The following is a 26269-nucleotide window of genomic DNA, read 5'->3' as shown; positions in this document are numbered from 1 at the left end:
TTGTGCCCGGCTTCTGCTTAGAGATCCAGTGTGTGACAGGCTGCCCCTCCCTCGTCCCAGGGCTAGACACCACGGAGGAAAAGCCACTGAGCACAGGATGCTTAAAGGATCTCATGTAGGCAGTGCAGTCAGGGTGCCCAGGGCACGGTCCTGGCAATTGTGGAGGGCATTCAGATAAGGACCGTGCTCTGGCTCTGCCAGGGAACTTGGCCTCTGAGGCAAGAATGTACGGGCACAGGCAGTAGTGATTCCCAGGAGGAAGGGAAAGGTCTCAAAAAAGAGGCACCCGTGCAGGTGACTCTTGGGCTGGGGCCCGAACCCTGCGTGAGGTTGGACCTGGAGGTCTCGAAGGAATGGCAGTGGGTTTTCAGGAATGACATGGACAGAAGCTGGAGAGGGACAGTCGCTAGGCCAGAAAGAGACCCAAATGGGACTTTGTATTCCGAACTGAGAGGAGCTGTTGCTAGCTGTTCTGCACTTGAGACAGGATGCCCCGAACGTCGCCCGGCCTTTTCCGGGTAGAGACCTGCTCTGTGCTTCACCGCCTCCCTGCTCCTGTGCCTGGCGTCTTCCTGATGCAGCCTCTCTGTCCAGCCTCCGCATAGGCACCGGGCCTGGCTGCAGCGCCGCCCTGTTCCCCTGGCTGCGGCCTGAGGCCCGGAGGCCCTGTGCGGAGGAGGCCAGCGTGGAGGAGGCAGCCGTCACGAGTGCACCCTGTCAGTGCCTGGTGATGATACTGAACTGTAGTTTTGCAAGTTTTTACCATTGGGGGAAACTAGATAAGGAAGGGGTACCTGGGATCTCGGTATTCTTTCAACTTAGAAGTTTAAAGAAAAGACCTCGGATCCTTCACTGTGAAGCAACTACTGTTGCCTCTGTGTCGTGATGTGTGGTCCGCCTCTCGGGCTCTGTGGGGTGAACTGGAGTGAAGGAGATGGGGCCGGTGTTGGGAGCCTACGAATTCCATGTCACACTACATCCTGCCCATTTCCTTCCTCAACCACAGGGGGCATATGCACAGGCTAGCTCCAAATCTTGTTTTCCAGCAGCTCTGTTCTCTTGTTCTCCACACACGTCCTCATAGCCCCCAGATGCTGTGCACTCCCACCCCTGGCCTCCTCATCCTAGGCCCTTCCCTTCCTTCTGTCTGCCCGGCTTCTCCAGCAGTGGCTGCAGGCTCTGTGCTCCCCCTCCCGCTCCTCCTCGCAGCCCTTCCTGTGTGCTGGGTGCTGGTGCTGAGCCCGTCTGCACAGGGCTCTGTGGTGGAGGACATGGGGAAGCGCTGGGTTAAGTGAAGGGCGTGGTGTCCTCTGTACCTCCTGCACATCGGGACTCTGACTCTGCACCTTGCGTGACCACCATAGATAAAGCTGTTCTCGTCCATTCTGCATGTCAGGGCGAATGCAGGAAAAGTTCAGAGCAGAGGGCGGAATGTGGGGAGTTCCTTTGGGGAAGATGGTGCTGTTTAAGCCAAACCTGGAAGGAGGTGGGAGGATGGGGTGAGGGTGTCCAGACGGAGGCTGGTTCAAGCGCAGTAGAAGGTGCCAGGAGCATGTGGAGAAGTGTCAGGTGGACCATTTGGGGGCAGTAGTGGAAGGAAGTTAAAGTGCAAAGGGCATTATCTTATGCCAAACAGGGGGAAGCTACCTCATAACATAGTGTTGGGGCAAAGGAATCTTTGTGAAACTCCAAATCACACGTTATCAAACCCACAGATCCTGCATTTGGCCCTGCTTAGTTTATTAGTATTTCACTAAGTGCTGGGGTCCTCAGGGTTCACTTGTGCTTTTCTTACTGTTTTTATTGGTTTGTTGGTGGTGGGGGGGTTTTTAACCCCTTCTTTTCCAAAGTAGATGCAATAAGAGTGGATGACTGAGGATGCATGGATGTCAGATGCCATTAGCACTAAAAGATTGCTGAAACTGGCAACCAAAGTGGGCATGTGTGTTTCTTCCGTGTCTCCCTGAAGTGACGGTTGCTCTTGTGTCCCTGCTCTCTGTAGGGTTGGCGAAGCGAGTCGGTGCTCGCCTGCTCCTGGCCTCCACATCGGAGGTGTACGGAGGTAAGTGGGTGGGGCTTCTCTGGGGCGGTTCGCATCCTGTCTTAGGGGAGGAAGGAATCAAGGGTGGGTCCAGAATTCCATTTCTAAGGAGGCAGTGCTTTTTGACTCCAGTGCACAGCAGCCAAGAGGCTCCTGTGTCTGCCGTTGTCTCCGCATCGCAGTCTCAGACTCTGCCTCCCTCCCACTGAAGCACGCCCTCCCGGCCTGGATCACGGCTCCCTGGCGAGGAGGACTGCCGGTCACGGTTCCGCAGAAGTCGTTTTGCATTCTGTTCTGAGAGCACCCAGAAATCGATTCATTGGGGATTCTTTGCCTGTCTAGCAGGTGCACGTTATTCTTCAGTGTAAACAGTGGCGTTGTGAGCGACCCCGAGAACTGGGGGTTGGCCTTGAAGAGTGCTTCATGAAGGGACTTGTGCTGGTGCCTCCCTGTTGCATAACCGTTTCTGGAAGAATCTACCAGAAAATTCAAGGGTCTTTCCTGCCAGTCTGCAGCACTTCACCGCCCTCCGTGGGGAGTGGGGTGAGGGCTGACATGACAGGTTGTTTACGTGGATGAACACTTTCAATTCACGTGGCAGCAGGAGCCAGGCTTGGCTGTGGTGGAACTTACCCACCTCATGTACCGTTTTGGACAGATAAATGCGGAGTGGAAGGGCAGCATGGAAGAGGCGGGTTGTTATTAACGAGAACCAATGGAAAAGTCTGAGAAACGGAAATTCCACTACATGTAGTCATGTTCTTTGTAATCCCTGTGGAAAAGGAGAGCTCCGTCCACTTCTCTGAAGTCCTCCGGGTTAAAGGGCGGGACTGCCCACAGTCCCCTGTTCGCCCTGTTGCTTAGCAATGGGTAGGTGAGTGGCCCTGGAATTCTCCCTCCCTGTTCTGTCCATCTCAAGACTGCAGAGATCAGCAAGTTCCCCATGCGCATCGGATGGTCCCCTTTCTCCGCGGAGGGGCTTCCCATGTCACATAAGGAGAGGCGTTGACAGAGTCCTCGGCCTGTGTCTTTAAATGCCTCAGACACCAAGGTGCTCGAGTTCTCTGTCCAGGAGGGCCCGTGACAGCTCTCCACATCCACCGCTTTCTCCTCCCACCTCATTGTTATCTGAGCATTGGCAGTGGCTTCTGGTCTTCAGGGTCGTAAATACCGTCAGGGCTGCACTCCCGGGCCCACCTGGTGCTCTGCTCTGATGGTTCATGACCGCATAAACGCGCTGGGGCGTGCGTGCTGGTCTGTCAGCCGGCACACTGCGGGCAGGGGAGCCTGGTTAGGAAGTATGTCACTGGCCCTTTCCTTTTGTAATTTCAAAGTGATTGCATGAGAGACCTTTTTTTTTTTTTTTAAGTATATTTTATTGATTTTTTTTACAGAGAGGAAGGGAGAGGGATAGAGAGTTAGAAACATCGATGAGAGAGAAACATCGATCAGCTGCCTCCTGCACATCCCCCCACTGGGGATGTTGCCCGCAACCAAGGTACATTCCCTTGACTGGAGTCGAACCTGGGATCTTTCAGTCTGCAGGCTGATGCTCCATCTACTGAGCCAAACTGGTCAGGGCATGAGGGACCTTTTTAAAGCTGTGCCATGGACTGTGGGCATTTCAGGGGTGGATGGGCATGCCCAGCCTTCTCCTCATCATTGGTCAAATTTCGGATCATCTCCTTTGGAGCCTAGCTGGCCAGTCCTTGTGAAGAATCCCCAGGAAAGGTGTGATGGGGACCATCCATCACATCTGTGTGAATTGACGTATCTGGTTTTCTTCTCTCCGGGAGTGTTTGCCTGAGACCTCTCTCACCATGCAGTAAAGCGTGCCTCTTCTCAGGGGAGTTTAAAGCTCAGAAGCAGATAGAAGGTGTGCACCTGCCCTGAGCCTCCGCCGCCCTCTGAAAGAGGCGCCGCTCCCAGTGGGCGACCACAGGCGCACGTGTGCGCCACGTCCCCTCCCTTGTGCCCACACGTCGAAGTCAGATTCTGCTACAAGTTACACAAGGAGTGAATTTACAACATAGGTCCCTGGACTTGTCCAGATTTCTTGGCAAAGATTTACACATTTTATACCATGGGTGTACATGGTTGTATAAAATTCCTGGTGTACCAAATTAGTTATTAATTCACATTCCAAAAGTATACTTGTGTTAAAGAATTTGTTACTGGGATTTCTTAAGTAGTCATTTCTCTGGTACATCTCAAAGTGTGATTGAATTACATACCAGAAACACGGGAATTGGGGACTATAAAACGTATGCTAAAGGGACCAGCAGCCTTTGCTATTGACCTCCCACCGGCCCTGGACCAGGGCTCCTGGTGTCTCTGAGGTTTTGGTCTGTGCTGGGGATGGCACACGTGAAAGTCATCTTCTGCAGAGATGCTCTTATATTTTTTTTCAATAAATACATGCTTTGCTTTCCTCACATATTTTATAAATATAAAATTGAACCATGTATCTCTTCACATAGATTATATTTATAGTTTGACAATGATTTAAAAGTTATGAACAATTTATGGGAGAGGGGAAGGCTAAAATAGAGAGCCTTTGATCTTTTCATTTTTTCTCTGTAAAATACGGTATTTAGCATGAGAGGTAAGAACAGCATATCCCACTGGGACTTAGTTGAATGTGGAACACTGAATTCTCTAGATACGGGTCTTTCCACATGTAAAGTTCATTTTGGTCTTCCCACAACTCCCTTTTGTATCATAAATCGTCAGTGTTCATCATGGGTATGAACGTGAAACAAGGAGGGATGAAAACACGGTCTCGTTTCTCCTTCTCATAGACCCTGAAGTCCACCCTCAAAGCGAGGAATACTGGGGCCACGTGAACCCGATAGGCCCCCGCGCCTGCTACGACGAAGGCAAACGGGTTGCGGAGACCATGTGCTACGCTTACATGAAGCAGGTATCGGGCCAAGCTTGTGAGCTGGGGCACAGACATGTGAAGCGCCCGTTTCGCTGAATGTGCAGCACTGAAGGAGTGAAATGCCATGATTACCTGCAGGGGGCGCTGGGAAGGAAGCCCAGACCCCACTGTTTTACATTAATGGTATTAGCAACAGTTTCCTTCCTTTAAAATGGTGCTTTCCAGGGGGTGAATTCCTCGCTTCGGAATACGACCGCAAGGCTCGGAACACCGTGCTGCTTTTTGCCTACGTGCCATGCCCACCAGCAGCCAGAAGTGCCTGTGTTTCCTGCAGCCCCCGAATCAGTGGCTTGTGCTTTTCACCTCCGTTCTCTATAGGTGTAAAGTGAGTGCATGGTGGCTCTCGTCTGCACCTCTTCGGGAGCTGTTATTACTGTATCTCCTGCTCTCCCAGTTACTCATTGCTTCCCTGGGGGCTGTCCCTGGTAGTTTCATGTCCCAGATTTGCTCCCTACACGCTGGAGCGGACAGAGCCCACAGACTGAGGCAGAGGATCTGGTTCTGCCTGGCTCTGCTGCTGCCTCGTCCTCAGAGGTGTGGCCTGACCTCCTTGGTCACTCGGTGCTCGGCTCTGACATGGGCTCCGTGCATGGCCTGCCTGCCTCAGGCTGTGTGGGAGCCAATGAAACCTCCAGACAGGCCCAAGGGACCGGGCAAAACCTGGCTAGTCCATCCACTTGGTGACCATCCTGTTGTGCTTGGACCAGCGCTCTGAGCTCATGGACGTGCCCTTCATTAGAGGGAGGGACATGTGGACTGGACAGGCTTGTGCTCTCAGGACCTAAAGTGGAGTGGGCTGTGTCCCTGGGCCTGGGGTCCCTTCTGCCTGCAGAGAGCTGGGAGTTCAGAGGCCATGGGCTTCATGGGAGGGAGAGGCACTCTGGATGCCTGGTGCTGATGGCCAGGGTGTGCCTGTGCGTCTTCGTTGTTGTTTTTAGTGAAATGCCAACATTAAAGCCCACAAAATAGCCTTGTGCTGATGGAGGTATTTAGGCCTTTCTCCCCTACTTCTCGGCCAGAAGCAGAACTGATTGCTTTCCAAGCTCCTTCGGGCAGTTGACCCATTTATTTTAAAGAAGCACTAACCAGTTCTAGAAAGGACAGACCTTCATCATTTTTGAGCCTAGGCTATCTTGGCCCCAAAATATAAGATGGTCTCCCAGACAGATAGCACAGCCCGTATGCATGCTGGTACTTCAGAAAGCCTGAAAGCCAGGGGACTCGCAGTCGCATTGTATCCACAGTAAGTGTGAAGAGGATGGTTTTCTTTTGCTTTCGGTCTTGTATTTCTCAGTGAATTTTTACAGAGGTACAGCTGGTGGGCAAGTAGGACAATTTTATTGAACTTTTAATTTTTATTAAAGGATTAATAGTGTAACTTAGTTGATAATTTTGTAAGTATACATATTACCTTACGGAATGAACTCATGATGATTACAGTATTTAGTAATGATACTAGAGGCCAGGTGCACAAATTCGTGCATGGGTGGGGTCTAGCCAGCCTGCCCTGATGGGGGCCCATTGGGCTGGGCCAGCTGGGGAGAGGGGCTGCGGGAGGTTGGCCAGCCAGCCCCGCCCCCAATCAAGGTAGGGAGGCCAGTCATGGGTGGGGCTGGCCAGGGGGCGTGGGGGCCTGCAGGCAGTTGGCTGGCTGGCCCCACCCCCAATCATGGTGGGGGGCAATCGTGGGCGGGGCTGGCCAGGGGGAGGGGCTGCGGGTGGTTGGCCGGCCAGCCTCGCCCCCAATCCTGGTGGTGGGGGTCGATCAGGGGCTAGGTCGGCCAGGGGGATGGCTGCAGGAAGTTGCGGGGGGGGGGGGGGGGGCCAATCGGGGACCCAATTGAGCAAGTTGGCTGCCACAGTGCACATCATAGCGACCAGTCATTCTGGTCATTCCGTCACTCCGGTCACTTGGCTTTTTTATATATAGAGATAGCCAGTGTTTGCTGAGCACTGACTGTATGCCAGGAACTGGAATACACCTCTGAGTGCTGGCAGGGCCCGCATTTCACGCAGATTAACACTGTCAGCCATGTCATCGGTTGGTGAGCTCTGGAGCGTAGCACCTGTATCACTCTGGACTATCAGCATTTACACTTCTGCTCACATGGGTCCCAGGAGATGAATGGCACAGGTGGCATTGCCCTGGAAACTGAAGTAATGTGCCCATCGGAAGCCCCCGTGTGGACAGCTGTCTGTGGCGGAGTGCCCCTGCTCAGCGGGATCCTTGTGAAGGACGCACTCACAGGAAGGATGATGCTCTGGAATGTGTGACATGTCTCATCACACGAGAGGCCCTAACAGCTGATGGCTGAATGGACGGAAAAGACACACCCCTGGCCAAGGTCACAGTGTGCCTGCCAAATGGGCTGGTCTCTGTTAGGCTCAGCCTGTGTCAGGGCTCAGTCAGCTTATTCTCCCCTCATTCCCGCAGCCCCTTTGAGGTGGATGTGGGCCACCCATTTTACAGATGGAAGAGTGGGCCCTAAAACTTGCTTCCAGCTCCCAGGCCTATAAGCAGAGCTTCAACCAGGCCTGGCAGCCCTCAGGGTGTGTTCCTCCCCTTTTCCTGCCGTGCTGGCGGGCCATGGTGGGGGGGGGGGGGGGTGAGGAAGCTGGGCCAGCGGGAGGAGATGCAGCTGAGTCCAAGGGCACCGGGTTCCTTTGATGCACAGTGAGGTAGTGACACCCAGGACCGGTCCAGGCTACACACTGCTCGAATCACCACTGCTCCGCAGGGCAGGGAGGCTGTGGCGGGAGCCGCAGCAGCTCGTGCGCACCCTTCCAGGATAGCAGCTTTTAGGGGAAAGTTCAGAACTATCTGTGGACTAATGTAAAAAAAAATAACCCGAAAGAAGGATGAATCTGGTGGGGTTCTATGTCTTTGGCATGTTTTAATTAATTATTTCATAACAAGTTATTTTTAAATACATAATGACATATCCACTTTTAAGTATAAATCATTGTTTTCTCTCCCAGATGGTATGTGGATATATATTTCTCTGAATCAATATAAGGATTGAGAATATAAACAAGATAAATACAAGTAGGAATAATCTTTGTATCATTTCTCTTTTCCAAATAATTCTCTTCTGAGTCTCTCTTAATGGAATGTGCTAATGTATTCAAAATAGAATTTGATTTCCCAGAAAAAAAGTCTATGGCATGTGTCCATCTTAGAGACACAGAGAGACACTCCCTTGGGTTTCCTTCAGGGGATGGGTGAGATGGAAGTGAGATCAAGGGCACAGCACCTTTGTGAATACTTTTAACTTGTCAGAGACGCATTAAATGGTGGCTCTGTGTGCGCTGGGTGTGGTGGGTTTGTAAATGTGGGGACTTCTCCGGTGGGTGTGGCCAGCTCACCGCCCTGCAGAGCCTGATGCTGCAGATGTGTGGCCCACCCACTGGGCAGGGTCAGCAAACAGGCCGCCATTCATAACACCAGGCCAGCAGAGCAGAGGCACAAGCACTGATGGTCATCTAGCCCGTGGCTGAGGAAATAGCTTTGTTTTACTCTCAGGCATCAAAATACTTAAAAAGTAGTGGTTGGTATGTTCCTTATATTTTAGTTTTTAAAAAGCACTCAACAAGCAGCTGGAAAAAGTCAAGGGTTCTTTTGGTAGCATTCACACCCTGGGGTCAGACCCTTGTGGCCTGGACCTGCCCAGCGCTGCTGCCTGCTGGCTGGGCACCCGCCCTCCGTGCCTGCTGTCCTCCTAGGAAGTGTGCCCTCCTAGCCTGGACGTGAGCTTAGCCTGCTGTGTAGCAACACTCAGGCCAGGTGGTTACGACCCAGCGAAGCAGGGCTGTTGGGGGAGATTGCTAGGCAGACAAGTGCTGCTGTCCCTGACAGGTGTGGCCTCCCTCTGCCGGGACACCGAGTGGGAATTGCATGCCCCAGGGCCTTGCTCAGCAAAGGGAGCTCTGCATTCTGTGAGAGCCTCTTCCTGCCCAGGTGGGGAGCAGAGCCCATCAGATGTGGGTGTTTCTGCCTCAGGCCTGCGTGGCTCTCTCCCTCTCAGGGGCCTGAGGAAGACTAAGAAAGTGTCAAGAGAGTAGGCCTGCTGGCCCTGGGAGTACTTCCCATTAGCTCTGTCCTGTCCCCACAGGTAGAGAGGCCCGGGGGCCTCTCTCGGGACAGCTGTCCACACAGCGGAGGGTGGTCCTCTCCTGTGAGCACCACTTTCCCTGCGCGCTGCTTCTCTATCCCACCCGCACCTTCCGTCAGTGAAGATAGTGACCACGGCCACACTGTGTTCAGGGCCGGAGCCGGCTTGCCAAGCAATGGCCACATAGGGGAACTGTAGGAGACCATTGAATCCCTGCTGGTAACATCTCTGTCCCTGGAGTTGTTGGGGGGCGGGGAAGCCCTGTCCCTTCATTGCACCACCTGCCTCCCCAGCCCCTCACCCCGCCGGCTGAGTCAGATGCAGGAAAGAGGCATTCGGGTGCCCCTTTCCCATCTGGGGTTGTATAGTACCCCAGTCTAGCCACTGTTTCCCACCCCCAGGCATTAAAGGGCTCCTGGGCTCCTGGTGGAAATGTTTCTGAGATACTTTACATGGGGTTCCCATTGCACCAAGATTTAGTAATCAAAGAAGGAGGTCAAAGTTCAAGGGTAGATACCAGGTTTAGAGCCGTCACTTGGAAATAGACAGGAATGATGGCCGTTTCAAAGCAGATTCGTGTGTTTTCTTTAAACTCAGTAGATGGATAGTACTGTCCCCATTCCAGAGATTACCATCTGAAATCTGGGCATCTCAAGTGCCTTCCCAGGAATGTGCAGCTGGTGAGGGCCAAGACCTCCCCGGGCCTCGGGGCTCCCCCAGGCATTCCAGCGCGGCTCCCTGTGTGTGCCTCAGATGCTGGCCCACTGCTGTTATGCCGGGTGACTCACTCTGGCAGAGTTATGCTGGCCCTTGATAAACCTCTTGAGGCTTGGAGACATGAGTGAGTGAGTGAGTCACCCCACCTGGGACAAGACCATCGGCACAGTGAAACCAGCCCCTGTCGGCCGTGTGGCACAGGCCCTCCTCCTCACCGGGGTGAAACATGCACCTCTTAGTGGTCAGCAGACTCCCTGGCAAGTGGGGTGCTGAGTGCAAGTCAGCAGCTTGTGTTGTGCACTGGTCCTTCAGAGGAGGGTCTCCTTAAGAGAGGCATGGTGCCTGGTTTTCTACCCTGGGAGGCAGGCTTTGGGTCACTGGCCTTTCCTCAGATGGGGAGTAATTATACCTTCCTCCAGTGCTGGGGTCCTGCCCCAGCAGGTCCAGGTGTCCCCAAAGGTGTGGACGGAGTCGGCAAAGAAGGAATGACACGGAGGCAGTGTTCAGTTGATCAGCAGCCTAGCCAGGATCTCCAGCCAAGTTCTGGTCTGGATCTCCAGCGAAGTTCTGTTTAGGATCTCCAGCCAGGTTCTGTGTCCATGGTCTCTTGCTAGGTTCTCCAGCCAGGTTCTCCAGGTTCTCCAGCCAGGTTCTGTAGCCATGTTCCCTCGCTAGGTTCTCCAGCCAGGTTCGGTCCAGGTTCTCCAGCCAGGTTCAGTCACCAGGTTCTAGTCAGGTTCTCTTGCCAATTTCTGTAGTCAGGTTCAGTCCAGGATCTTTTGCCATGTTCTCTCGCTAGGTTCTGTCTCTAGGTTCTGAGGCCAGTTTCTGTCCAGGATCTTTTGCCATGTTCTCTCCAGCGAAGTTCTTCTGTCTCTAGAGAACGTTCTGTGTAGGTTCTGTGCCAATTTCTGTCTCTCTTCTCTGTTTCTTGCTGTCTTGTTACATCTGTATTTATACCAGTTGATTCAGTCCTATCAATCTCTATTACAAAGGTTAGGGCGTTTCTTATCTCCATTCCAGGGAGTAAAGATTATGTAGCTTAAGCATGATTGTTCATAGTTAAAGTGATTAATTACCCGCCTGGCACTTAGTTAAGAGGTTTTATTCCCTCCCTAACTTCAGGGGAAAATCCCTACCTGGGGAAACAACCTTTCTCAGAGACCTTGGTTAAAACACATAGTGCCAAGAAGGTAAGCAAACATATTAAGAACAGTATGCCATATATGCCAGGTCCCTTGAAACAGCAAGCATGGACCGGCTCCCGGCACTCCAGGATATGGGTGCCACCACACAACCTCCCTCAGCAGCACGTGGGTGCCTGCTGACTCTCCCCATCCTGCGCAGGGCACCGCAGGAGGAACCCCAGGGGCTGCGTGTCAGGTGGCTAATGAGCTGCACGCGGTGGCACCCGGTGCCTCTGTCCTGACGCTGCATAGGAAGAGCCCATGCACGAGCGGGGAGCAGGGCTCAACTGGGGGAGCCTGGGTTTGTGCTGATTTGATTTGGAAAGTGAGGCTTAATAGGGAGCCAGTCTGGGTGCAAACTGGGCTTGAGAGCCAGAGTTGTTGAAAAATCATGTGACCATCTCTGCAGCTGCACCTATCCCAGGCGTTGTCCTGTGCTACCTGAGGTGATGATCCAGATGGGAAAATCAAAACAAGCAGCTTCCTTGTGGGTGGCCAGGTAGTGTCTGCAGAACTCTGCTTTTAGGGAGCCGTGTTCTGGAACGTGCCTGAGGAAAAGGAAGGCCGAGGACAGAAGTGTTGCATTTGCTGCAACCCTTATAAGCCCATTGACCCTCCTGCCAAGCATGTGGATGTGACTGTTTTTCTGGTCTCTTCCTAGAATGAAGCCACATTTATCCCCTTCTGATTCTTTCCTCATCTTAACAATGAAACACAAGTCGATTCTTCTGAGTTATTTTCTGTTGAGTTCAACACCTCTGTCCCTGCCTCCTTCCTCCCTTCCCCCATATTTTTTGAAATATTTTCTGTTCAGTAGAGAAAAGGGCTGATTTCAAATTCCTAGACCAAATATAACAGCTCAGCCCTAAGAATCTGAAAAGCCATGTGAAAGTGTTTTAATTATTATGTATTGCTGGAGGAGTTCGCAGAAATATAGTGGGCCCTTGGGACCCTTTTAGGAAACTTGGGTTCCTAAAAGTTAACTGTGTGCTGGGTCCATCATTTCCAACCATGTCCTGTCTCAGCACATGTAGAAGCGGCACACCAGGGACCTGGGTGAGGTGCTGTGGGCAGGTGGGTGGGACATAGGTGAGGCACTGTGGGCAGATGGGTGGGACATAGGTGAGGCACTGTGGCCAGCTGGGTGGGACATAGGTGAGGCACTGTGGCCAGCTGGGTGGGACATAGGTGAGGCACTGTGGGCAGATGGGTGGGACATAGGTGAGGCGCTGTGGGCAGGTGGCCAGTGGGTGGGACATAGGTGAGGCGCTGTGGGCAGATGTGGCCAGTGGGTGGGGCATAGGTGAGGCACTGTGGGCAGGTGGCCAGTGGGTGGGACATAGGTGAGGCGCTGTGGGCAGATGTGGCCAGTGGGTGGGACATAGGTGAGGCGCTGTGGGCAGGTTGCCAGCCGGGGGGCTCCAGCCTCTTTGAGGTCTGACGTGGGCCCTTGGGACCCGGCAGCTGATTGCTTTTAGCTCACTCTACTGGGGTGGAATTCTGTGCTGCACAGCCTCCTTAGCTAAGGGTCTGTTTGGCTCCCAGCTGTGCCAGGTGTAAGGTGGTAAAATAAGAGAAGGAAAAAACTATTTCAACCAGTAGTGACAATAGCAACACTTAAGTGTCACTGGGCTTGTGCTGAGGGCAACACAGGCTTCATGGTGCAGGTGCCCAAAGAGAGTGTTCACACTGCGGCCGTGGGTGAGATGTGGGATATGTCTGACTTTCTTCAGTGTGACTGTGTAGTCTTCAGGTGTGTGTACTTCAAGCACACTGCACGTGATAAAAACAAAACAGCCATTTTCACGTGGAGTGAAAAGCAGACCGTTTCTGACATGTTTATGTGCAGGGCACTGGGCATGCAAAGCCTCCCAGCAGCCGTGGAGCTAAGCCATCTCACTCTGCTCCCTGTTCCAGGAGGGCGTCGAAGTGCGAGTGGCCAGGATCTTCAACACCTTTGGGCCGCGCATGCACATGAACGACGGGCGGGTGGTCAGCAACTTCATCCTGCAGGCGCTCCAGGGGGAGCCACTCACGGTAGGTGCCTGCTCAAGTGATGAGTGCGCGCTGGGTCAGGGGTCAGGGTCCTGCCGCTGCCGCTTGGGGTTTCTGTATGTCCCGGCACCGCTAGTGGCTGGGAGGGGAGGCGCATGCATAGGATCCGGGAGAGGGATGACCTGGGTCACCTTGCTTTCGAAGCCTGCTGAGAACATGGAGCATGGGCCGCGGGCGTGGTCCACACTGCCCAGGCCTCGGGGCCTGTCTGCTGTGCCGGCCTGCCTGCAGAGACCTTCCCAGATGCTTGCTTGTCCCACTGGCTGTAGCCAGGGTTGTGTCTGTGCTCAGGGGCCGCTCAGGTGGCCGAGAAATGGACATTTGTCTGGTTGGTTTGGGCACTTTTCTCTGACAGGGTCTCTCCACCCGGGAAGCTTCGAGCCTGGGGCCACCTGGTGGGTTGGGGTCAGGGGTCCAAATGTGTGGCAAGGAGGAGGCCCCGCTGCTCAGTGCCCTCAACACCCCCTCAGCCTGCTTGGCCAGGGGTTTGCTGGTTAAGTTCGGGTGGTTTCCTCCGGTTTTGTCAAATCCTCAGTTCCCTCCTCTCTCCTCTTCCTGCTTCTCTCTCCCCCTGCCTTTCCCAGTCCTCTCCCTGCCTTCCCACCTCCATTTCTTTACTCTTCACTCTGAAGTGCTGTGAGAGCTCAGTGCTTGGTGGAACTCTGAAAGTTCTGCAGGGCCGTTTGCTTGTCAGCTAAGTGTGTTCCTGGGGGAATATGGCTGTATGGACATACGAATCCATCTGTCCATACGTCCGTCTTCCTTTCTCTGCTGTCTACTAATAGAGTCAGTTACTGTGTCTGTTCTTTGATCTTTACCTGTTAGTTCATTTAGTGCTCACAACAGATCCCTGGGGTGCAGGTGACTTACTGTGCCTGGTTTCCAGATGGGGAAATGGCAGCACAGAGATTAGATAAGGTGCCCAAGCCTACGTGGCCAAATGTTGGCAGCTGTGTTTGAACCCAGAGTCTCCGCTCTTGATCACCGTTCTTAGGTGTGTTTGCTGTACCGCCACCAATTTAGCACCAAAAGCTTTGTCAAATTAGAACCAAAAAAATGATGTGGCTTTTCCAGGTGAGTTTTGTTTAACCCATTGTAGGGAAGAGGTGAACTCAGACACCAGCTCTGCCTGCGTTGGTGTCTGAGGACAGGCACACTGGTCACGCACACTCAGTCTTCTCTCCCTCACACCACGTGGGACCCACCGCACACCCTAGTGGCCTTGCCCTACGTGGATCCAGGCGCCTTCTCACCTCTTCTCCCACTGCCCTGGTCCATGCCGCCTCCTGCTCCCATTTTATGGCTGTGGCCCCTAAACACTCTCGACCCAGCAGCCAGAGGGAGCCTCAGGTGAAAAGTCGGGAGCTCTAGCCTGTGTGCCCCCGGGAGCTGGACGCGGCTGCCGCCAGGACTGCAGGTGGTCTCTTGACACCTCTGGCAGGCGCAGGGTCCCCAGGGCCTTTCAGAACGTGCCTGTTTCCTGTCACAATATTAACTTCGAAGATCACTGGCCAGTGGCTCAGTTGCTTGGAGCATCGTCCTGTGCACCAAAGGGTTGCAGGTTCAATTCTCTGTCAGGGCACATACCTGGGTCGTGGGTTAGATCCCCGGTAGGAGCACATGTGGGAGACAGCCAGTCGATATTTCTCTCTCTTTCCCTCCTTCCCTCTTTCCCTCCCTTCTTCTGTCTCTAAAAATCATTAAAATCATATCCTCAGGTGAAGATTACCAAAAAAAAAGGTTACTGATTACAGATCACTGGAACATATAATGATAAAGAAAAAGTTTGTAACAGACACAGTGAGCCGATGCTGTTGAGAATGGAACTGATAGATGTTCAGGGTGCCACACACCTACAGTGTGTAAAGGCACAGGGCAGTGGAGCGCAATCCGAGCAGGCAGCCTGCCTGCAGTACCTGCGGGGCACGGTGAAACACGCATGCCTGTCTGCAGTACCTGCGGGGCACGGTGAAACACGCATGCCTGCCTGCAGTACCTGCGGGGCACGGTGAAACACGCATGCCTGTCTGCAGTACCTGCGGGGCACGGTGAAACACGCATGCCTGTCTGCAGTACCTGCGGGGCACGGTGAAACACGCATGCCTGCCTGCAGTACCTGCGGGGCACGGTGAAACACGCATGCCTGTCTGCAGTACCTGCGGGGCATGGTGAAACACGCATGCCTGCCTGCAGTACCTGCGGGGCACGGTGAAACACGCTGCCTGCCTGCAGTACCTGCGGGGCACGGTGAAACACGCATGCCTGCCTGCAGTACCTGCGGGGCACGGTGAAACATGCTGCCTGTCTGCAGTACCTGCGGGGCACGGTGAAACACGCATGCCTGTCTGCAGTACCTGCGGGGCACGGTGAAACATGCATGCCTGCCTGCAGTACCTGCGGGGCACGGTGAAACAGCATGCCTGCCTGCAGTACCTGCGGGGCACGGTGAAACATGCTGCCTGCCTGCAGTACCTGCGGGGCACAGTGAAACACGCTGCCTGTCTGCAGTACCTGCGGGGCACGGTGAAACACGCATGCCTGCCTGCAGTACCTGCGGGGCACGATGAAACACGCATGCCTGCCTGCAGTACCTGCGGGGCACGATGAAACACGCATGCCTGCCTGCAGTATCTGCGGGGCACGGTGAAACACGCATGCCTGTCTGCAGTACCTGCGGGGCACGGTGAAACACGCATGCCTGTCTGCAGTACCTGAGGGGCACGGTGAAACACGCATGCCTGCCTGCAGTACCTGCGGGGCACGGTGAAACACGCATGCCTGTCTGCAGTACCTGCGGGGCACGGTGAAACAGCATGCCTGCCTGCAGTACCTGCGGGGCACGGTGAAACACGCATGCCTGTCTGCTTGTTGCCAAGTTGTGTGAGTCACACACGGGAGCTGCTTATTGAGCTTTAAGCTTATCTTGAAGAGACTTTAGTTCGCAGTTCAGTTAAAACATGGAAACATGCAAACGCCGTCAGAGCAGGGTTGATTCTGCTGTGCCGCCTGGCTGTGTTTGTTTAGGTTGCAGGTGAGGAGAGAGCTTCACTGAGGTGGTTTTCCCAGGACAGCCCACGTGGGGCAGACATAGGGTTTGAACCTGGGTCTCTGTCATTTTAAAACCCTTGCTTTTTCCAAAGGAAATTATGGGGAAGCCATACTTCTAAGACCAGTCCGAAGGTAGCATTTTATTTACTCCTCGTATGGATACCATGGGCTGTGACTCCTAACTTGGGCCCTTCGTCCATGCACAAATGAGAAGCGCTTAGGCACTGGATGCCCGGCGTGGGAGGGTACCGTGCTCCCGGTGCTCTCCCGCGGGTGCTCCCCCTGGCCTGTGTGCAGCGGCCTGCCTCCGTCTGGGAACCCCTGAGCAACCAGGCCGCTGTGACCTGCACACAGTGCTTAGTTCCCGGGCCTTGTTGTTTTTCCCACGTTCACTGAGCTCTTCGCTGAGCTGGGCTGTAGTGGGGCAAAGGTGGGTTGGCCCCGATTCCTGGCCCAGGGAGCTCAGCCGGGGAAATTGGTATGAATCGATGAGCGGAGGACTGTCCCAGAAAGGGCAGAGCAGGGACTTCTCTCCTGGGAATGAGCCAGAGGCGGTGTCCCAAGAAAGTGGCATCCGAGCTGGTCCCTGATGTGAGGAGCACTGTGCCAGGTGCAAAGCAGGTACCGGGCAGAGATGTGGCAGCATCCAGTGGACAGGAACAGAGCGTGAGACCCCCTCCCCCCAACTCCTCTGGCTCTACCCAGAGTCGCCTGGGTGATTCTCAGCGTTGGCCACAATTGGGATGACCTAGGAAGTAGTTGTAAACACACCTACGCTGGGTCCTGGCAGAGTCTCTGTGGCCTGGCCTGACCGAGCCCAGCTTCCGGACGGGCAGCCCGGTGGAGGACTAGGTGGGAGGCCTGAGTGCAGTGTGCACGCAGGTTCCTCGCCTGCTGGCTCCTGTCCCAGAACCTGACATACTCCCCGGCACGTCACAGGCCTGATGACAGGGGACACCTTCTGAGGATGTCTTTTGAGGAAGAACTTGATGCGTGTGAACACACACATGCATACGTATTTCCTCCCCTTCTCACCGTTGGGCAGTGTTGAAGCACCCACACGAGGCCTGACTGTCTGTTTCCTCCTAGGTGTACGGATCTGGGTCACAGACCAGGGCCTTCCAGTACGTCAGGTAAGACAGCCGGGCCTGCTGGGAGCTGGTGCAGGCCGGATGGGCGGTGTTTGTTATAAGTAGCCTTCCTCGCGGCTCCAGCGGCAGCTCCGCTCCATGAAAGTTCTTCCACCCCGTGGGAAGCAGAAAGTGTGCCTGCCTGCTCCCGACTTAGGACTCCTGTCCTAGCCCCTTGCTGCCACCTAGCGTCTTGTAGGTAAACTTGCTTCACCGGAGGGCAGTTGAGTTTAGTTCAGGCCAACTTAAGATTTGGCTTTGATCATCCAGCAAACCCACAGACCCGAGAATCTGACCCACTTTAAACATGGCATTCTGGGTGGATGAGATTGTCCTCACTGAGGCAGGGGTGAGGCAGTGTCTTGCTGCTGCCGTGTTGTTGCCTGAAATACATTTAAGCAGTTGGTCCACAGTCTCACACTGTGATTTTCCTTGTCCTCTTCGTGTGGGGATTTTGTTGATCAGTTCCGTCGGTGACTGATTTAAAATGCAGTTTTGGTTCTAAGAGAAGAGTCACCATGTGAACAATTCCATAGACCCAGGCCCTCTCCCGGGTGGCCATTCCTGGGAATCCCCTGTGAATCCGTGGTATCCTAAATTGTAAGATTCAAGGTATTTTCACTCCCCAGTGCAAACCCTGGAATGCCTCTCAGCCAGCAAGTGCGGTTCCTGGTGCCTTGAGGCCATCCCAGTTTGCTGTAGCGGTGACTAGGTGGCAGAGGGGTGCAGTCTGGGCAGCCCCCCGCCCTGCCCTCAGCCAGCGTGGTCACATAGACTTGTCTGATTATGTGAGGGTCCAGGGTAGAGTCATATTTCTGTACCATGACCATATTAACACATTGCGGACAGATAGAAGAATCTCGCTTCATAATACACAGTGCTTTACAAAGTATCATACTTTAAAAAGATATTAGCTTGTAAGAACATGTAATAAATAACTTCAAAATGTAATGGGTATTTAATTTTAAAACGTGCCTGGAACATTTACGTAAAACGTTTTTTGTACTCGTTCAGTAGAAACTTACCTGGCCACTGGGTAAAGCCAGCAATAAAACCACTGGTCTGCAATGTGTTCATTGGCCTTCTGTGTACTGAGTACCATCCTTTCGTAATAGTATGTTCACCCTCCTGCGGGATCTAGCAGGCTCCAGTTACACTGACTTTCCTGAAGCCGCCTCGTCAGTGTTCCCCACGCTTCTCCAGCTGTGGCACCTTGTGAATTTAGTGAGAAATGCAGGGTAAAAGGGAGGTCCTTCAGAACCCAGACTTCTTACTGCTCTCATTATTTCAAGGCATGAGATACAAAATCACTAAAAATAGCTTTAGGTACTTGCTAGGGATTGAAGTGATTTAAGAATTTAGTGATGCAAGTGATCCAGCTTGGGATACGCTGCCTGGCCTGCTCTGATGGGCACGGCTCACACACGCGGTCGTCATCAGACACCAGCGAACAATCTGAGGACGGGTCTTGGAAGTTTCCCTGGAAATGTGACTGACAACCCTTTCCCGAAGCACTTTCTTCATAATACTGCGTCATCACTTACACTCCCTCCTCTGGACATCTCTGCATCTCGTGTCAGTAGAGGCCGAGATGACGAGGCCTTGTGACTTGACACACCGGCAGAGGGCTTTCCTGACTTCCACTCTCGGTTATTCAGGACTCAGCTGAGAGAGTTCACTTACCAGAGTTCTGCGATTTTGAAAAAGCTGTTTCTGACTTAGAATCTTTTTGCTGCACAGTTAGAAGTGCACAGTGTCTGAGTCTGCAGTTACTGTACTAACCCAGCCGTCTCCGGGTGTCACGGCCACAGCACTCCGGGTCCAGAGGTCGGGCACAGGCACCGACACCCTGCAGAAGGGGTTGACGCCAGCACGGTCAGGGCACATCTTCATCCGCACAGCCAAGGCTTGCTCTGGAGTTTTTTAGAGTTGCTTTGTCAAAATGACGCTTTTAAAGAGCTGAGCTTCAGGTTAAATGAGAGTGATCCATGCAATTTTGAATTTAAAAATTGACAGTTATTAACATAAAAGATGCATGACCCGCCCTGCACTCCCCCAGTGAGCTGGATTGCAGAACAGTCATCTTCCAGCTTAATCAGGTCCTCCCTCCCCAGTTTCAGTATTAAAAACAGTTGGGGACTGCTGAATGGCAGCTTGAACGTCATTTTATGAACTTGTGGGATGTACGCCACAAGAGAGTGTGCTGTGGGGCACTAATCACCGCCATGGTGACGAGGTGACTTTTTGTCAGTTTCTAGAAGAGAGATTCTCCCAAGTCAGCTGTTGCTGGCATCAGTGCTGGAAGCCGGGAGAACAGAACAGACTTCAGGCGTCTTCATACAAAATACCCATTTGCCTTAAACAAAAACCCAGAAAATTGTTTACTAAATACCCCACCAAAAAATGTTTTCAATGAAAGGAAAGCAAAAGCAGGTTTTCTTTTGGAAGTTGGCCACAGTAACCTCTCCTTTCTGGTGACGATGGAGGAGGTGGAGGAGGGAAAGTTTCAAACAGACCGCATTTGGATCACCAGAACTTCTGAGTCGTCCAAGGCAGCGGTCGCCAACCTTTCGGACCTCATGGACCACCAGTGGTCTGAAGCGTAGCGTTGAAGAAACATTGGTGTAGAGCAGTGAGGTGTCATTTTTACAAAGTAACTTTTTGTTTTTAGCAGAGCCACACTTTAAAATTCTGAAAATAAGAAACAAACCTTGGTAAGCGAAAATCTGCTTACTTATTTCCCCTTCATGGCCAGTGGATGACGCGTTATTTGAAATATCCAGATACCTCTGTTTCACAGGTGTGTGGAGTGGGGTGGGGTGAGCTGAACATTCAGGGAGTCTGGAGCAGCTCCGTTATTTCCACGCTCGGTGTCTGCTTTCCCTGTGCTTTGCCAGGTGGGAACTCCACACGGAAGGCTTTCATTCCAGTGGGTCTCACTGTTTTCAATCATCTACTTTCCCATGGGCCAGCTCCCTGGGTGCACAGGTCCCATGCACTTTCAGCAGAAACTTGTATCAACCCTGTTGTTTCTGGGCATGTGCCTATTTTATTTATTTTTATTTCGTAATTGTGAAAGGGTTTTAGAAATTGATAGAAGTAAAGCACTCAGCCCCATCACTCAGCTTCCTCCTGTTCAGCCGTCTGCACCCTACCAGGAGAGCAGCCCGGGCGTCCTGTCGTTTCACCCAGGCCCTCTGGCGCTCTCCACGCCCCGGCGTGCAGGATTTCAGTGTGACATCCACCTTTCCATTGGGTTTTGGTGTCCTTCCGGGAGGTGGCTGGGTCCTGATGCTCCGCGCCTGTGTGCTCAGCACTAGGCACCTGAGCAGCCCCCCTTCTCTCCTAGCGACCTGGTGAATGGCCTGGTGGTCCTCATGAACAGCAACGTCAGCAGCCCCGTCAACCTGGTGAGTGGGCCCCCCCTCCCCATCTCAGAGCCGCCATGCTCCTCCTCTGTGAGCCGCGAGAAGCACCGGGCTTGGCTTGGTGGGCTGTGACGCTCAGGGCAGGCGTGCTCACTGCTTGCTGGGTCCTAGAGAGGAAAACCCACAGAGTAAGACAGTAAGAGAGGACACAGAAGTACACGTCTGCAAGGCGTGGAAGCGAGTGTAATGAGACTGAGCCAGCTCGCGCCTGAACTGGGTGGAGCGTTTTGGGACTGGCAGACCGGCATGTCCTGGAGCGTCCTCTCGCAGCATTTAACATGCAGGCGCCGAGAGGCCTGACCAGGTCAGGTGTGAGAGGTGGAGGGGTGGTGGAAGGTTCCAGGGGCCTGTGTTTCAGCCGCACAGACCACCTGTGTGCTTCTCCTTTGTCACTTCCTGAGTCCAGCACCTCCGTGTTGGGGGTTGAAAGGTCATTGTCTCGGCCCTGAACACATTTAGTGCCAGTGGGCTTGCTTCTCAAAAGGAATGTGTTCTGTCTGTGGCCAGTTCTGGCCGACAGGAAGCTTTCCCTTATATTTAGGACTAAAATCTCATTCCCTGGATGCCCAGTTACTAGTCTGCCTCCTCTGCGTGCTGCCTCGCGGTGTGGTAGCCTTCTAAGGTTGAAGGGCAAGGTCACACCCCCAACTCCTCTCCAGCTCTTCAGGCAGCATTCCTATCAGCTGGCTCCTCTGACCCTTCATTCGCTGTCTGCTAAACGGTTTTCCGTCTCATTCCCATGCAAGGTGTCCCATGTAGACCGTCCCGCACGCAGGGTGTCCTGCTTCTGCTGATGGCCCTGACAGGAGCCTCCGGCCCTGACAGGAGCCTCCGGCCCCGAGTTCTGCGTGGAGCACTGACGCTGCACGTGTGTGGGTGGTGGTGCTGGCCTCGGCCGGTGCAGTTACACTTATAACCAGACCCCTTTCTTCCGTAGGGGAACCCAGAAGAACACACCATCCTAGAATTTGCCCAGTTAATTAAGGACCTTGTGGGTAAGTAGGGCACACACGTTCCTGGGTGAAAGCGCCTGCACTTTCCTATCAGTCAAGACACCTGGTCTGGAAATGTGTGCTTGACAGAAGCTAATTGAGGTGGATAAAATGCAGACCTTTATCAGGAGCACTTAATTGTCTTCTGCTTCTTTAAGAAATTGGAAGATGGAGACCACGGGGTGGGCAAGGAGGTGGGTTTTGTTCCCCTTTGTAATTGTAGGTGTACGTGAGCGGGAAGTATAGTGCCCAGGGGAGACCTGGTGATGGTAGCTCCCTCTGCACAGGTGACAGGTGTTTGATTTCAGACACTGGAGAGGTGCGGACTTAAAATCCAAGTGGGCCACAGTGTAACCACCTGTTTCTGTGGGCAGCTGTGTGACACACCCCAGACCACATGGGCTGAAGCAGCAACCGTATCATTTGCCCAAGATTCTGCGAAGAGGCTGGCCCCCGAGCAGGTTTCTTGTGCAGGCCTGGCTGGGGCTCCCTGGTGTGGCTTTGTTCCGGCGGCCAGCAGGGTCTGGGTCCAGCAAGGATGCTGAACAAGCCAGGCTCTCTGTCCTGCTTGTGGCCTCTCCAGCGGGGTTGCTGGACATCTTCATGTTGCTCAGGTCTCGCTCCTGCAGGCACATAAGTGCCCAGGTCTTAGTTAGGCATCAGCCTGGAGCTGGCCCAGGGTCATTCCCCCAGCACTCTGCGGTTAAGTGAGTTAAAGACCCCCCCCTAACTCTGGGCGAAGGCCTGGTTCAGGGCATGACCGGTGTTCAGTGGGGGCAGCAGGGTCATAGTTCCCTGCACACGCATGTGACCACACACCACATTTGCCTTTTGGAGTCGTGCTTGGTGGGCACACCTGCCATGCTAGCTGATGGTGGGTGGTCTGCCTGGGAGCAGGCCCTCAAGTTTCACTCAGGCCTGTAGCGGCAGAGTAGCCTGCCCATCGCCAAGCTCTTGTGGGGTCAGAAGCACAGTCCATAGGCGGCTGAAGGACTCCATGAGGCGCGTCACCCAGCCTGTACTAGTCATTTGACATGTGTAGTGAAACGCCACATCCCTGGAGGTTGGTGATGCTCTCCTACCTTTTCTTTTTTAAAACAACTCAGGTAGTGGAAGTGAAATTCAGTTTCTCTCCGAAGCCCAAGATGACCCGCAGAAAAGAAAACCAGACATCAAAAAAGCGAAGCTGATGCTGGGGTGGGAGCCTGTGGTAAGTGGGGACCCGTGTGTCTCTCGTAGATGCATAGGAGATATGAGGGGAAAATGAAATGAGTAACTCAAAAGATGTGATTTAGAATTCAGGCTTAACCACTGTCTTTATAGGGAAAGAAGAGGGGGATGTAGGCCTTTTAGGAGAGAGTAAATGACCTAAGAAAGTTGAGTGAGCCCTTAGAAGAATAGATGGGAGATTACTGATAGTTTGTGACAACATTTATCGGCTGACAACTTTAGTGTCCTCTCCCATAATGTATCCATCCTTCCTAGTTGATGAAACTCTTTGGGAAGGATTTTTGACAACTGAGTTCTTTTGTGGAGGGTTCATCTTAGATGGATAAGGGAAGCTCAGAGGAAGCATCTCCCTGCATTTCTGTTTTTCAAGTGCCTACAGCTCAGACCCAGCAGCGTGCCAAAGTGGCAGATCGGGGCGGCTGGGGGGGGGGGGGGAGGGCGGCGGGGGGGCATGTCCTGAACTCCTACAGACATGTTTTGGGGTGGCATGTTCTGCTACCCTTCAGCGGTCTAGGGAACTCTGAGTAGAAGGCAAAATGTTGAACCTTAAAGAGGTGTGAGAATATCCACCTTGTCCTTATTGTATCCTGTGATCTACAGTCTTAGTGATCACCTGAAGGCACAGAAATCTGCAGAATGAAATAAAACTATGATTATGCCCAGACTTAACGAAGTCTACTGTGTAACAGGACCAGCTGTACGAAACAAGGAACAGCGAGCACTGGCCTTCATGTTCAGAAGGAATGTATCGTTGGTCCCTTTCTAAGTAGAGCCTGTTTTAAGCAAAAAGGCCTTGAATAAAGTCAAATGCACATTCACTACATAGTAACTGTGGCTCATAACTTATGTGAAGTGTGTACACAGGGGCACTTTTATTTGTCTGGGGTTATGTGTAATATTATAGCATTCTTAGAACATAAGTCACCTACTGCTAAGAAAATTGTTGAAAGATCTTGTCCAAAGAAGCTTTAGTCAAATCCAACTTAATATTCCCTATTTGTCTGTCTCTAACAGCTTTGATGAGATTGGCGTACAGCAAACTGCCATATTTAAACTATACGATTGTAAGTTTTGACTTCAATGAAACCATTGCCACCAAGCTAACAGGCATATCCTACTCCCCAGTTTCTGCCCCTGGGCAGTGCTCCCTCCACTTCTCCTTTGTTCTTTTAATGGGAGCTGATTTGATTTCCATTTCCTGTTTGCTGAAGGGCTGCTCCAGGTTAAGATTGCTTTCTATAGGGTCCCTCTCAGAGTCAGCCCCTTAGGTCAGGGTGGTGAAAGTGCAGAGGGTCAGTGTCGGTGAGGATGCGGTATGTGATCTGATACAGGTGCTTCCAGAGCATCTTCCCTCCACGGTAGGGGTGTGTGTGCATTGTTCTAAAAGCGACCTTTGTGACTGGTTCCAACTGGAGTAGCTGCCGAACGCAAGAAGTCGTCCAGATCTCTGGGGGTTTAGAGTTCATTCTTTTTATGTCAGCCTGGAGTATATAATTTGTCAGGCTTCCCGGGACATCTAAAGGGCCCTTTGCGAAGATGGCGTCTTTCTTGTGACCCACACCTGTGCTGTGACCTCAAGTCGTCACTTCCTTCCTGTGAAGCCTGAGACTGTCTTGTTCAGTCCCCACCTCGTCTCTCATTCTCGCTTTCCCTTTAAACAGGTCCCACTGGAAGAAGGTTTAAACAAAGCCATTCACTACTTCCGGAAAGAACTCGAGTACCAGGCAAATAACCAGTACATCCCCAAACCAAAGCCCGCCAGAATAAAGAAAGGACGGACGCGCCATAACTGAGCACCTCACTCTCGGGACGAGACTGCCCGTTTCACACTGATGAGATGTACTTTTTCTTTTTTCTTAAAGAGACTTACACAGGTGTCATGAAGAACAAACTGGAATTTTATTCTGAAGCTTGCTTTAAAGAAATGGATGTGCCTAAAAACTCCCCTCAAAAACCTGCAAATTTTGCCTTGCACTTTTTAAAATCTGTCTTTTTATGTAAAATAGCATCTCTGCGTATTTTCAAGTTTTTTATCTTGCTGTGAGAGCAAACTTCATGACTGTCGTTGACAGTTTTATTTACTGGTTTCTTTGTGAAGCTGAAAAGGAACATTTAATGGGGTGAAAATGCCGATTTTATTTATAAAAGTGGGACCTAAAAGTGCGACGTGATACTTAACTATGCATAAAGCAAAGAACGGGCGAGCGGTGCTGCCGGGTGACCCTGGCGCTTTGGTGGATGAAGAGTTCTGTCAGAGCTTTATGTTTCTTTCAGTTCAGAATTTTTCCAAGGTCCAGCTTTGAGTTGCAAACTTGACTTTGAACTATTTCTGTCGGATATTTGAAATCACTACTGTGTTGTGCTGCGTATTTGGGGTGAGGTAGGGTGGGGGACAAAGTTAAGGTATTGGTTAACAGTGGTTAAATATGCTATTTTAATAAAATACTGAAACTCACTTTTAAAGGTTGGCTGGCTTTCTGCTTTCATTGTTGGATTGCTCAGAAAAATGTTGGAAAATTTAATTTTAAAAACTCTGTAAACATTTATGTTGGTATATATATAATTTGATGAGTGGATATTGGAAACTTTTATATGCCCCTTGGGTTGAGTTTGAATATATTAACTGCTGCGTGGAGGTATCTTTAGCTCTTACCAGGGTTAGAATCACTGTGTCCTTTTCTGGCAACAAGACCAGATGGAGAAAGAGAAGTGCCTGTGAACTAGACTCATTGAGTGAACACTGGGAGAGCTTTTCCTTTCCTTAAGAATTCTTTCAGGATTTAGTTTTTATTTTTGTATTCCTTTTAAAACAAATGAAAGAACAACACCGTCAGTTAACGCAACGCAGTCAGTAGGCTCTGCACAGGATGGAACCAGCACCAAGGAGGTGAACGCACCGGGCATTTGGCCAGAATGCCCTTTTCCATACCTCACCAGGAGTGTGCCTGTCCTTCAGAGTCACCGGGGAATAATTTTTTAGTTGGAGATGTTTTTCAATCAGAATCTGGTGCCAGGCCAAGGAAGTTTTGGTTTTATTTGTCGTGCTCAATTTTCCGCAAGATTCTACAACAAAAGTCGGTGCTAGATTGGATGTGGTGTGAGGGGTGAAAAGAGGATTCAAGGATGATTTCTTATTTTTGTCATTCTTTTGGCCAGAACTAAGCCGTGCTCTATTTATTGAACAGAGATGAATAGAAATGAGAAGCTAGTTTGGAAGCTACTAATGGTGACCCGTACACTGAAGACAGAGTGTAGACGGACGGAGGTGTGTGGGGCAAACTGTGGTGCCGTTTGGGAGAGCCACATGGTCCAGAATTCTCCTACCTTGTTACTTGCTAATTCTAGGACACACCCTTGAATTTCATTCTTAAGATAACCCCCCTCC

General features: G+C 52.2%; 1 protein-coding gene across 3 annotated transcripts in view; it reads left to right on the top strand.

Moving 5' to 3' along the window:
* UXS1 (UDP-glucuronate decarboxylase 1) overlaps positions 1-25351 on the top strand; it is a 119087-nt gene extending 93736 nt beyond the window's left edge. For all 3 annotated transcript variants that reach the window (XM_081100718.1, XM_081100716.1, XM_081100717.1), the window contains 8 exons: positions 2003-2062; positions 4843-4964; positions 12919-13038; positions 17194-17237; positions 20584-20644; positions 21600-21657; positions 22761-22864; positions 24546-25351. In XM_081100718.1, the coding sequence (XP_080956844.1) occupies positions 2003-2062; positions 4843-4964; positions 12919-13038; positions 17194-17237; positions 20584-20644; positions 21600-21657; positions 22761-22864; positions 24546-24677 (701 nt within the window). In that variant the 3' untranslated portion in view covers positions 24678-25351. The remainder of the gene's footprint in view (positions 1-2002; positions 2063-4842; positions 4965-12918; positions 13039-17193; positions 17238-20583; positions 20645-21599; positions 21658-22760; positions 22865-24545) is intronic.
* The last annotated feature ends 918 nt before the right edge of the window (positions 25352-26269 follow it).

The sequence above is a fragment of the Myotis nattereri genome, assembly GCF_964212035.1.
Source record: "Myotis nattereri genome assembly, chromosome: 10".
Classification (NCBI taxonomy): Eukaryota; Metazoa; Chordata; class Mammalia; order Chiroptera; family Vespertilionidae; genus Myotis; species Myotis nattereri.
The sequence above is the reverse complement of the archived record's forward strand: the minus strand, read 5'-3'. Positions and strand labels throughout refer to the sequence as shown.